This window comes from Pteropus medius, unplaced genomic scaffold (assembly GCF_902729225.1).
Source record: "Pteropus medius unplaced genomic scaffold, Ma_sr-lr_union100, whole genome shotgun sequence".
Lineage (NCBI taxonomy): Eukaryota > Metazoa > Chordata > Mammalia > Chiroptera > Pteropodidae > Pteropus > Pteropus medius.
In genome coordinates this window covers 29,855,342-29,868,554 of record NW_024349800.1, presented here as the reverse complement: position 1 = coordinate 29,868,554, position 13,213 = coordinate 29,855,342, and the positions used below count along the sequence as shown (strand labels likewise).

Here is a 13,213-nt window from a genome sequence, read left to right as displayed (position 1 = left end):
GTAGAGAAAACTCTGAACATTTCTACAGAAAACTGATTCTATAATTTCCTTCTAAATTCCATTCAATTTTTAATATGCGCAATATGTATAATATTAATCATTAAGTTCCATGACTACAAAACCCTACTTCCTCTCACATGTCCCTCACTCTCTACTCTCCTTGTTCAAACCCTCACTCTTTTTTCATCTGTGCCATGATAGTAATGCTGGTCTCTGATTCCATTAGCACTTCCTCCAGTCCATCCTACATACTTCTGGAGGCTTCTGGAAGCACAGGTACATGGCTACCATGTGGACTCCCCCTAGTTGTCTGACTTAGGGCTCATCAGTTGGTCGGATATTCATGGCCTTCCATGGTCTGGGCAACTTTCCCATGCAGTGTCATCACCCACTAACCCATTCATGCTCCTTAATATCTACCTAACTGTGGAACCTAAGTGTCCCTTTTTTTTTTTTCTCTCCCTTTGGCCTGTGTTCCTTTGCTCATGCTGTTGCCATGTGTCTGTTCAAATCCTACCATCCTTTAAGACTCAGCTGAAAGTTTTTTCCTCCATTCTTCCAGGGAGAAATAATGCATCTCTTCTCCTGCATTGTTGTCATTGCTCTGTGGTCCCTGTTAGAGGTCCATTTGGTACAGTAGTTATTTGTGTCGACATTTCCTATGCCCTTCATATATGGTAAACTTCTCGGGCAACAGAACTCATCTTTCTGTTCTCCATTGCACATGTTGTAGTGCTGCTCAAAAAAGGTTGTGAATAAATGAGTGAGTGAACAAATAAGGTTTTGCTTAATGCACTTTGTCTTGTCATTCGCTATTACTATTAGAACTTTACACTTTCACCATGTTTTGGTGAAAGTTATCTTTATTCTCTAACAAATAACATGGTGCAGGTTTTTGTGTATTTTTTGCGTGTATGTGACAAGCACATTCTCACATCCTATATACTATAAAACCTGAGTTGTTAAATGATTATTATAAGTTATTAAATACTTTCTGTGGTTATTGAATTAATAAAAATCAAAGTTAAGCAATTTATACTGTACACCAGTGGGCTCGTGAAGTAGAGAAAGCACAAGTATCGAGGGAGAGAGAATGACTCGGCGTACCACCTGCCAGTTGAAAGTCCAGATAACACACCCAATAAACAGCGAATACAAAGTCTTAAACTTTTACAAGTTTAATGGACATACAATTTTACAGCAATTGTGCCATGTGTCCTTGATAAAACAGCAAAATCAAAAGGAAGCCATAATTTTGGTCCAAATATGATTCTATTCCAAATATGTGAATGAATTTCTTCTGCATTTTTTTCATAGTTCCATTCTTTAATGGCCAAACTGTCCTTTTCCTGAAATTATGTTTGCTAGCAGATACATATGTGTATACTTAATATAAAAATTAATAAGTATGCTCTAGAAGAGTGGTGAGACACCCATCAAAGTAGCAAAAATAAATAAAAATAGTAAAACCTAAATGTGTACTAGATTATAATGAATCTAATATCTTCATGTTTTTGACACCGTTGAAAATTGACTCAATAATCCTAGCAAACAATTTGGCACCATATAATAAAAGCTATAATTCAAAATGACAAGTATGTACACTATGTATATTTCATACACATTTCTATGTATCAAGATAAGCAAAAGAAAAAATAGAACTCAAAATAACACGTATTCACTGATTTCATCTGATATCTGTATGTACATTAGCGTATAAACAGAGTGGCAGGAAATTTAGAATAATATAAATAGAATTTAATAGTCATTAAGTTATTTTTTTTCCATAGAATTCTTCTTCTTTTTTTTTTTAATTTAGAAGAATCGAAAGAACTAACTCATGTTACTTGAGTACCTTTAGAGACAGGGATTAGAGGAATGCTGACCATGAGACAAGTTAGTAAACTGGTGTCCAGTAACTTGGTCTCTCAGTTTCGGAGCTCACATTTCTTCTGGGCTGGGTAGTTTTATGGAATAGTGATCAAGAAATTGAATGAAGTCAGAAATCTTTCCCTCCAAAAGCAGCCCATTGTCAGGGTAGAGAAACCAGATGCTCCAGGAAAAGGTTGAGAAGCTGACTCTGTCACTGCTTCTAACTCTCATCTTGGACAAATAAAGAAATTCCTAGATATGAAATAGTTTCTGCATAAAAAGTATATTTTGGTTTTAATAATACATTCTCTATTCCCCAGGTAACAGTCAGTGGGGAAGAACCTCATTATTCAGCAAATGTATTATTTTTGATTGTGGAAAATTACATTTTTGTCTCAGGGTTTAAATACAATGTTAATATATAAATGACAAAAAGGAAGCTAGTTGATAGTTTTAGAATGTACTGATATTAAGGACTATTAAGAACTTTCGCTAGTATCTCGTGTTTGATCCATGAGCTTGAATAGTTGCATGCAGGTGAATGGTGGTGGTTGATTGAACTTTGTGGTCTCTATGGCACCTCCTGAAGGTGTGAGCCGAGGCCCCTTTGGTTTAATTTTTATTGGTAGTATTTTGTGTTATAACGATATGCTTTAGTCTAAACAGACTCCTGTACCACTTTATAGGCCATGAATGGAGATCCAGAGAGTTTGCTGGTATGGCCTGGGGGAAAATCAAACAGTGGCAGATCCAGGGCTAGAACCCAGGTCTCCTGGCTGAGTGGTCAGCTCGTGGGAGTTGTGGGGAGTTCTTCCTCTTCAGTCCCTTTGCCTTCTCCTGCCTTCTGCCAGGGCTGGTGTGAATTTTTGGCATAGAGTCACTTCATGTGTTTATTTACTTCCCTGCTCTGCCCAGCAAGTGTCTCCAGCTGCCCCTCTCATTATCCAATATAAATGCGGAGTGGGTATGTGGTGCATAGAGGCTGGCATGTGGAAAAGCCCCCCAGTGAAAAGAGACCCTCATCCTGAAACAGCCCTGAATCACACATTCCTGAAAAGAAGCAACAATACTTTCCTTGTTTTCTTTGTTAGAAATGGATAAAAAAGTGAGTAGTCTAAGTCAAATTCCTGAGAGGAGATTATTTAGATCCCCCTGTTTAACCATGTAAACAGGGTGCCAACATTGGTCCCACCTGTGTGCCTCAGTATGCCCGTATCCACCCATCTCTTACAAGTCAGCTTATTTTGTGAGGTGTTGTAGAAACCTACTTCTAGTACTTTTGTCTTTTATTAGAGAAAAAAATTGTCATGGAAATACAAAGCAGGCAAATGAAAAGTAGACAAAAATAAGCAGTTATACATAGGAATTTAGATTAATCTATTCTTGCCACTGTTCCAAAGCAAACAAAAAAGACATTTTAATAAAAAACTTTCTTACAACATAATTCATAACTCTAAATTTTGTAAACAAGAAGGAATGAATTTATCTCACTTTATTGAGCAACCCTATAACTTTGTGAATTTATCATTACTGACTAGAGAAAACAGCTATCTTTGGGTTTTGTGCTTGCAGTAAGGAAAGTGCTTCTACATGAATAATAGAAAATCAGATTAGAAAGAGAAAGTTTCAGCCACGTAACTGTTTTCTAACCTAAATATCATCCTCATATTTTTTAAAACCTTCTAATTTGATTTCATTGTGTTCCATTCTGAAAAAAAAAACATGCATTTTTTACGAGCTCTGAATCTGGGGACCAACTTATAATTGAGTAAAATTTTTTTCTTTTTGATTTCCCCTTTACCGTTGACATTAAGTGCCTTAGAATTATTTCCAGACTTCGTCACAAAATATCCATAATTAATACATACTAGAAAGATTTGAAAGGACATTACCTAGACTCTAAAAATACAGCTGAAAATAAACTCCAACTAACTGATCAAGGAACAATGGATTTTCAGAGCTAAGGTCAAGCCTCCGTGGTGAGAAATGAAAACTAGGAAAAAAAACTGAAAGGTAGCTAATTATATTTTCAAACTGTGTGGCATGCAGAAATAGTCTACACGTGCAGGATGCCAGGAAGGTCACCATCCTAAGAAGAGGTGTGGTTGTTGAGGTGCCTCTAGATTCATACTGTTTCTTCCTTTTTTTTTTCAGGAATACTGTTTATTTTAAAAAGGTATTTTAAATCAGTGAGGAAAGAATGACCCATTCAATAAATAGTATAGAGACAAGTGGTCATCTCTTTAGGAAAAAAGTTATCTCCCATAAAAACCAAACTTTAGTTAAAAATAGATATACACACACATCTTTACCTCGTCTGAAGTTGATTTTTTGTGTGTATATGTATGGACACATGCATTTTAAATGTATATATATACACATAGTCATGATACTTTATAGGGGTAGAAAGGTGGTATAACTGTGAGGACAAGCTGAGGGGGCCTTGAAGAAATTTTAATAAAAAGGAGTCATGAAAATAAACATACCTTGAGGCCTTCTACAAAAGAGGCAAAACTTTAAAAACTATCATCTTAAATGTGCAGATTTAAAAAGAAAACAACATAGGATGAATGAATACAAAAAAAAAGAGACGTTTGGTACAGTAGTTATTTGTGTCGTGTTTTTGAAAGGAATGGTAATTAAAATAATTAAAATTTGTAAAGCTGTGTAACATAGGACATTCTCTTTCCCTTCATTCCATTCATATGTACATTTCTTCTTTATCTTCCTAGTCCTCTTCAGTGTCACCAGTATATCAGTATTCTTTGAAAACCAGCTCAGTGTCAGGATCACAAAGGAAATCCTATATGATTACCGTAAACCGTCAAGGGTTTATAATCTAAAAACGGTGACAGAAAACTCCAATAAAAATAAAATCCCCAAGTACCGAGGCATGTTAACATAGAAATATAACCAGGCCATACCAGGAGATGTAGAAAAAGTAATGTTGCTAGTAATGAATAGAAAGTCATTACCAGTCCCTTCTCCCAAATGCATAAAAAAGAGACCTTGCCCAACTTAAAGCCTAGTAACATTTAAGCATAAGGACATATCATTAGTTATGATTCAGAAGACACATTTGTTTAAAATAATCACCTTCTGGTGATTGAGCCCTTAAGGAAAGTGTCAATGTCTTCATCTAATACTGCTATAGCCTCATAGCTTGAAAGGGTTAATGTAACTTTCAAATCCTTACCTCATACTTAGTAGTGGTCCCGGATTGGAGAGGATTTGCTTTGTTAAACCAGGCTCTTTCTTTCTCTTATTCTCCTTCCTCTTCTAGAAAAGGAGCAGACCACTGTTCCCAGGTGATTGGAAGGGTGGGTCTTTGCCCCAAGTAAGGGCATTCACAAGTTGGGCACTGGTTAGCATTTGAGGGAAGGTTGCCAGATTTAGCTAATAAAATACAGGAGACTCAATTAAATTTAAAATGTCATATAAACAAATAGTTTTTTTTTAGTACAAGTATGCCCCATGCAACATAAATATGCAATGTAAATTTAATATTGCATGGTACATACTTACACTAAGAAATTATTCATTGCTTATCTGAAATTCCACTTTAACTAATTTGGCATCTACATCAGGCCCACCTTTGAAAATACCAGCTGAGACCCAAGGTAGACTGGGGAGAAGCAGTTTATCACAGTCTTGTGTTTCTTTGCCCTAATGTTGTTGATCCTCTGTAGTCAGACACCCAGCTGAACTGATGCACATGAGCTCAGTGCCTGCTTCCCAGCCAACACACACCTGGCGGGGAACCACTGACCCAGAGATGCTTCTCCTGTGAGGAGGCAGCAAGGGAAAGACTTACTGACTGTACCTCTTCTTCTGTCTTGAAGAGAAAAGCAAATTAGCTCTTTTGATTTCAAATTTAATTTTATATATATTTAAAAATGTTTTTGGAAAAAAACCTAAAAAAACAACTTATAGTAATCATTGATAATATTATAAATAATATTTAATACTAATGGAAAATGTTCATCATATAACAAATGGAAAAAGATTAGATAATAGTATATTCAGTATGATCCTGGTTTTTGTTTTTAGAAGTGCATTTATGTAGAGAAAAAAACTTACAGGATATACATCAAATGTAGGCCTAGAAATTTGGATGATTTAAAAATTTCCTTCGTCTGTATTTTCTAAATGTCTTTTAACAAGCATATTACATTTGAAATAGGGAAACTAAGAAATTAAGATTTTTTAAATTATAAAATCGTCTTTTGAAAGAATTTTTGTAGTTAAATTTAGTTTCTATAATGCTCTTATCTTGAAGGATTAACAGAACCCAGGTTTTAGAGCTGAAAATAGACTGAGTGACAAGACCAAATGGCTCTTCCAATAAATGTCAGATTTGTCTGTCACAAAATAGGCAAGGTTTTAGTGACTTCCCTAAGAGGCTGCCCCCAGCCCTGTGTCTCAGCTTGGAAAGTTGGGTCAGCGATTTCATTCAGTTACCGGTTATTATGCATTAAGAAGCTCTGTGAGGCCTCTTTATAGTATATGATACTTCTAATGTATTTGAGCCAAATATTAAGGTCGCTTTCTTGTTCCTCTTTATAGTATATAAAATGTTTTGGTTTTTCATTAGAAAAATGAGTCATTTTACATTTGTGTTGTTTTTATACAGCCGATGGAAAATGTCTGGTGTCGGTTGGTTTAGACGATTTTCACAGTATTGTGTTTTGGGACTGGAAAAAGGGAGAAAAGATAGCCACAACAAGGTAAGAAGCTGCTGAGATCTGACACATCCTGCTGATTGTCACACATCAATATACGTCAATAGTTTTCATTTTCTAGTAAGATTTCATCTTCAAACTCAGATGAAATTCACCTAGAAAGGTTTACACCCAAATGAAGCACAGTGCAACATTTCATAGTGCCACCCTCACCTTGAGCAGTTAATATTTGTTTCAGGGAATTGGAAAATTCTGAAATTTTTTCCAGGGAGTTAGTTATTCATCACTTTGCTTTTAGTAATATATGCATTAGTTATAGCAAAGCTTTTTCCGAGCAGTAAAAAAGCAGCTTTTCTCGGGCTTGTGCCTTGCCCCTTGTTTTTCCACAGTCTTAGCATCTGGTGAAGGATTGTCAATGTCACTGGAGTCAGAAGTACCATTTGTCATGAGGCTGTGGCATGCTGGAAAGGAGGCCCCATCGTGTGCATCTGCCACTGCTTTCAAAGCAGGCAATTGTTGCCCTGATCTCCCCGTCTTATAAATAGACTTTTCAAGACCTACTGCTGTTCATAGACCACCTGTCCTCCCTTACCCCAGCCACCTGGCCTGCTGAATCAGCCCGAAGTCTGAACGTTATTTTCCACTACTACTAGTACTGGGCTTAGCTGTTTGCCAGCTGTGGTCAGAGGTCAAAATAGTTGGCAGCCAAGGCCTAGCAATACAATTTGTTGCCCAAGGTGTATTATCAGTGTACCTCTCTACTAGTTCTTCCCTGCATTAACCAACTTACTTTTTCTATTTTGCAATATAAAATCATTTTTAAGTGAATGGCTTTGAACCCCAGTATTCACTTTTAGTTAATACTTCCCTCCACAATATTAAGTGGGGAAAGGTTGTGTGTTTTTTTTTTTTTGGCAATTTGGTGTAATGAATGAAGACCTATGAATTGCTGGAGACTTAGAGGAGGAGCAGATGGAGCCTTGATGACTCCAGCTGACTATCTTAAGAGAGAAAAAAACCACTTCTGATGACTGCTATTGAAATGGAATTCTTGGCAGCAAATGACAGCTCATACATCCGCCTGCCCAAGTGGTTTTTCTCTTGGTCTCTTTTTACTATTCCAAACTGCTGTATCACTCACCCCTAGTATTCAGATTTAGCTCCTAGTAAGACTCTGCTTTCCTTCTAGACAAACTGAATTTTCATTTAATATTTCTGATAATATACTATCTGCATTAATAGGTAATTTCAGGCAAAGCATATATCTGCATTTCAAAAGCAACAGAAATGCAATTTTCCTGCTAGAAAACCCTCTGCAACTGAGTGCCTCACGAGTTGTATGCCAGAAACAAATAGAAATAGAAGGAAGCAATATTTATTAATAAAAAAAGTATATACCCGATATGCATGGTAGTGTTACTTTAATGAACACAAACTGACTTAACACTGTATTATGTTAATGACACAATTTATTTTTGGAATTGCTCCCAAGCTTTATGTCACATTTCCAAAACAGGACACCTGCAGAATTTCCCTCAGAGAACATTTTGCAATTATAATATTAACCACTGCTCTTTACAAAAAGGAATGTGCCAAGGATTGTTAAAGTTATTTGGAAGAATATTAGGTTTTGAAATGATAAATAAATAATGAATATGTACATAAATATTTATATAATAATAAATTTTATATAAAAAATAACCAGAAAAAAAACAATTCTACTTATAGCCTTAAGTTAGTGTGCTTAAGTAGATAAAAACTTTAAAAACAGACATGAAAGAAGTGACAAAGAAAAATAAGTACTACTTTTCCGATGGTACTCACTGGCTTCCGGGAATCATCACAGCTCCTGAGAGGGCCGAATTTACTCTCAGAGCACGGCTCACTCAGTGATACCCTTCATTTTGCAGTCCATGTCTCAATCATTGCCAGCATTGTCACTAGGAAGGCTTAACAACGAACCTGCTTCTGACAGGTTGCGTTGTTCTAGCAGAGAGATTGTTCTACAACATGCCCATCACTCAGGATGTGAGATTTCCCCAAGGGGGAAGGACATAGTTGGTAACCACGATGGCAGGTCCAGGGCTAATAATGTGTGCCACTTGCACAGTATTGCACTCTCAAAAGTTATCCCTCCATTGTAAAAATATTTAAATGAACCTACTTTTTATCAGCTCAGAAAAATTAGAGAAATTCAGAATTGGCACATAGAGACCTCATTACAAGATCTCTATGAGCCTTGATCCAATCTATCTGAACAATTTCTTTGCATTTTTGCTATTTTTCATGAATTCAGTTATATCCATTACAAATGAAATTTTTACTCTTTTTTCCTCTTAAATGTTGTTCAGATTATAGTCTAATATATAAGTAACCCATTTAAAAACCAGGGTCAATCTTTATGGGCAGTAGTTAAGTGGCTTAATGGCAGCGTCAATCAGGGCAGAATAATGAGATAATCAGGTGCTTTTATGCTTCTTTAGTTGGAATTTTATTGCACTGGGAACATGACTATGGGAGAGAATGACTGTTATTGACCTGCTTCATCTCAGAAATTTAAACAGTAGGGATCTTAGGTAAAATCTAGAGTTATCAAGGTGCCTAACAAGAATACTTCCAATGTTAATATGAAATAGTTATGCTACTAGAAAGCTTGGGGACAAACATAGGCCCGCAGAGAGCAGCAGGCACATAGAGCTTCAGAGCATGCATTCCTGTATTAGCTTTGTTGTTTGAGCCATTTTAGGCCCTTACCCTTGCATACATTTAGTAAATATCATAAAGTCTTCTGCACACCAAATCAGCACCTTTTCTTCTCACTGTTTTTTAAGTGTGTATCTCTTTAAAAATAACAGATATTAATCTTTTTTCTGTTTTCAAAATAATACACAATCATTATAGAAAAGTTAGAAAACATAGAAAACAGCCAGGAAGAAAATGAAAATCATCTGTAATTCCACTACCCAGACATAGCTGTGGCCAATATTTTAGCATATGTTCTTTAGTATATATTCTTCTAGTATTTCTATCCATTTTAATTTACATATGGGATATTATACATACTGCTCTATAACTGGCTTTTTTTCCCCCCACTCACTAATATTTTATCTCATTGTCTTCTAATTTATGTTACCTGGCTTATTCTGTATTATTATTCTATATAGTAATCCAGTTTAAATATTTTTTGGAGACGAGGTGTAAATCAAACATTCATTCAGTCTTCCTGTTAGGGATACCTTCCCAAAGAAAGAGCAAACCAAATCACACATAGGACTGGGCCTCTATCAAATGAAAGGGCTCAGGATAGAAGATTCAGAAACCAATTTACCTGGCTAGTTGCCCTTTGCTTCTGGAAGAAGCACATTCCTTCCTTCTTCCCCTGCACTTGCTGAGATTTTAAATGTGGCCTCTGTGGTGAATTACTTACAACTCAGGAATGAAGAACTGTCCTGTATTAGGTTAATAAATAGTAGAGAGTCTTCTACATTCTTATTCTCTCACTTTAGGACCTGAAGCTTTTTCCATTTTGTTTTTCTTACACACACAATTGTAGGCAACTACCCTACAGATTTAATAAGTGTCTAAGGGGGAAAAAAAAACAAAACAGGAATCCAATGAATGTCCTTTATTTAGAAGTGGATATTAATTAAACATTTACGTGCCATCAGTTGTCAGTTTAGAACTTTAGCTACAATGGAAACAACATCGGTGTTTTTTGACACTAAGAAATTAGATGGAAACTAAAAAGTGCTCTCAAAAGAGATTTTTCTATTTAAATGTTTGACATTGTACAGATACAAGAAAACAATGCTCTTTTCTATCTAGGAAATGTAATATGTTATATCTGTTCTCAATTTTCGTTTCATTTTCTTTAGCATCTTCTCTCTAAAATATATCTTAATGATTTGGAATCCATGGGGATTTTCCTCCAACCAAGAAATCCTTGGATGCTTAATGTCCTTTATGGTTACCTAGTCCACTTCTCTTTGTGTTAAGCACATTTTCTTTTATCTAAGCCATTTCTCTCTGTCCTAATTGTTCCTGATACATCCAGTGATGTATCTTGGCCCTAGTGTTCCTGCTTTACTTATCATTTTCAAAGAAACAGAGTTCAAAAATCAGTTCCTTCTTCTTTCCTGCCTCTCACTATAATAGGCCTCACATAATGGGTATGGAGATGATCTGTTCTGTTCTTTTGTTTTAGCTTTTCATTACTAAAATTTTCAGAGTTACACAAAAGTGGAGAAAATATCATAATGAACTCCCTTGTACCCATCACACAGCTGCAACATCCTACGAATGGTACAAATCTCTCCCCCCTCACTTCTTTTCTTTGACTTTCTCTTTTGTTACAATATTTTAAAGAAAATTCAAGACATCATTTAATTTGACCTGTATATATTTCATTAGGTATTTCTAACTGAAAAGACATTTTTGAAAACCACCATTCTATTATTGCAACTAAAACAATAGTAATTTCTTTCTTTCATCCATTACCCAATTCATAATCAAACATTTGTGATTGTTTCAAAGGCGAGAGTTAGTTTGTTCAAATCTGCATCCAAACAAGGCCCATGTATTGCATTTGGTCATTTGGTTATTATCTCTTAAGCCTTTTTTATTTTATAGTCGCCCCCTCACACACACCTTTTTCATGCCATAGATGCATTTGAGGAACTGGGTCATTTGACCTACAGAATATTTCACATTCTAAACCTGACTGATTCTTCATGGAAACATTTTAGGCATTCTCCTGCATTTTCTGTAAAGGGTAGTTAGATCCATAGGCTTGATTAGATTCATGTTCAGATTTTTTTTAAACAATGTTGTTAATAAATCACATACTATACAATTCACAATTTAAAGTATACAGTTCAATAGATTATAGCATATTTACAGAGTTGTGCAATCATCACCACTAATTGCAGAATACTTTCACCACCCCAGAAAGAAACCCCACACCCATTAGCATTAATCTATTTTGTCTCTATGGATTTTTGTATTCTGGACATTACATATAAATGGAATCATACGATATGATCTTTGTGATTGGTTTCTTTCATGTAGCGTAATGTTTAAGGTTCATCTGTGTCATAGCCTATATCAACACTGTATTTTTTATTGCTGAATAATATTTCATTGTGTGGATCTATACCACATTTTGTTTATTCATTCATCAGCTGATATTTGGGTTGTTTCCACCTTTTGGCTATTACAAATAATGCTGCTATGAACATTTGTGTACAAGGTTTTGCGTAGACATGTGTTTATTTCTCTTGGGTATATACCTAGGGGTGGAATTGCTGGGTTATTTGGTAACTTTAGTTTGGCATTTGAGGCACTGCTAAAATATTTTTCTAAGTGACTATACCATTTCACATTTCCACCAGCAATGACTAAAGTTCCAATCTCTCTGCATACTTAACAACTGTTATTATTGTCTGTTATTTTCCTTATAGCCATTATAGTGGGTACGAAGTGATGACTAATGATGTTGAGCATCTTGTCATGTGCTTACTGGCCATTTCTATATCTCCTTTGTAGAAATATCTATTTAAATACATTGCCTATTTTTAGTAGGATTATTTTTTATTATTGAGTTGTAAGAGTTTTTAAATATGTTCTGGATACAAGTTCATTATCAGATATACGTTTTACAAATATTTTCTCCTACACGCAATTTTTTAGAAAAGAATACTTGAGATGTACTTCATTTTTCATCACATTGGAAGAAACGTAATCAGTGGCATACTAGAAGGTGGGGGCAGTGGGAGTAGTATTTCAAAAGTGCAAGCAATAGGGCTGTATTATCTGTAGAAGACTTTTTAAAGAATAAAACCAGCTAAAAGCCAGTTTGCTTTTTATTATTACCATGAGCAAGCACTTCTAAACAATGTCATGTATGGAATTTCTCTCTCCCAGGACACCCCCTTGGTACACTGCTGTGTGAAATGTCTAGTTGTCCTACTCTTTAGTTAGCTCAGTTATGGGTTCTAGTAATATCAGCCCGATATTGTAACACTTACCATCAGCACATTATCTACTGGTTGCAGCATCCATTTACAACTATGGACTGAATTAATTAATTAGGAGTTGAAAATTATAATTTTCTAATTCTATCATTCATTCTTCATATTAGCTAGAATTCTTCTATAAAGAAGGATTTTCCCTCATCAACCATTTGGTTTCTCTAAAATATAATACACACAGAAAGTAGTTCTTTAAAAATTAGAGTTATTTGTCCTTTGTCTATAACTTGCAGATATTTTCCCCAGTTTGTCGTTTGTCTTTTGATTTTGTTATGGCATTTTTCATCATGAAAAAGGTTTTTTATGTGGTAAAAATTTTTCAGTCTTTTAATGCTTCAAGACTTTGAATCATAGTTAGGAAGGTATTCCCCATTCTTAGGTTAAAAGGAAATCACTCATAATCTCTCTTAATCTGCTATAGCTTCATCTTTACATTAGTCCTCTAAACCATTTGGAATTTATCTTAGTATCTATTATGAGGAACAGATCTAATTTCATCTTTTTTCCATTTGGCTATCAGGGTGTTCCAAACACCATTTTTCTTTTCCCTTTTAAATAGACGTTATTTATTTATTTATTTTTAGAACAGTTTTAGGTTCACAGCAAAACTGAGCAGAAAGTACAGAACTT

At 35.2% G+C, this 13,213-nt stretch overlaps 1 protein-coding gene across 6 annotated transcripts in view; it reads left to right on the top strand.

The window, feature by feature from the left end:
• The window catches only part of EML6 (EMAP like 6), a 232,732-nt gene that overhangs the window by 136,539 nt on the left and 82,980 nt on the right, over positions 1-13,213 (top strand). For all 6 annotated transcript variants that reach the window (XR_005658225.1, XR_005658226.1, XM_039887154.1 and 3 more), the window contains one exon: positions 6,506-6,599. Coding sequence is in view for 4 of the 6 variants with exons in the window: in XM_039887154.1 (XP_039743088.1) it covers positions 6,506-6,599 (94 nt within the window). In the remaining 2 variants the exon portion in view is untranslated. The remainder of the gene's footprint in view (positions 1-6,505; positions 6,600-13,213) is intronic.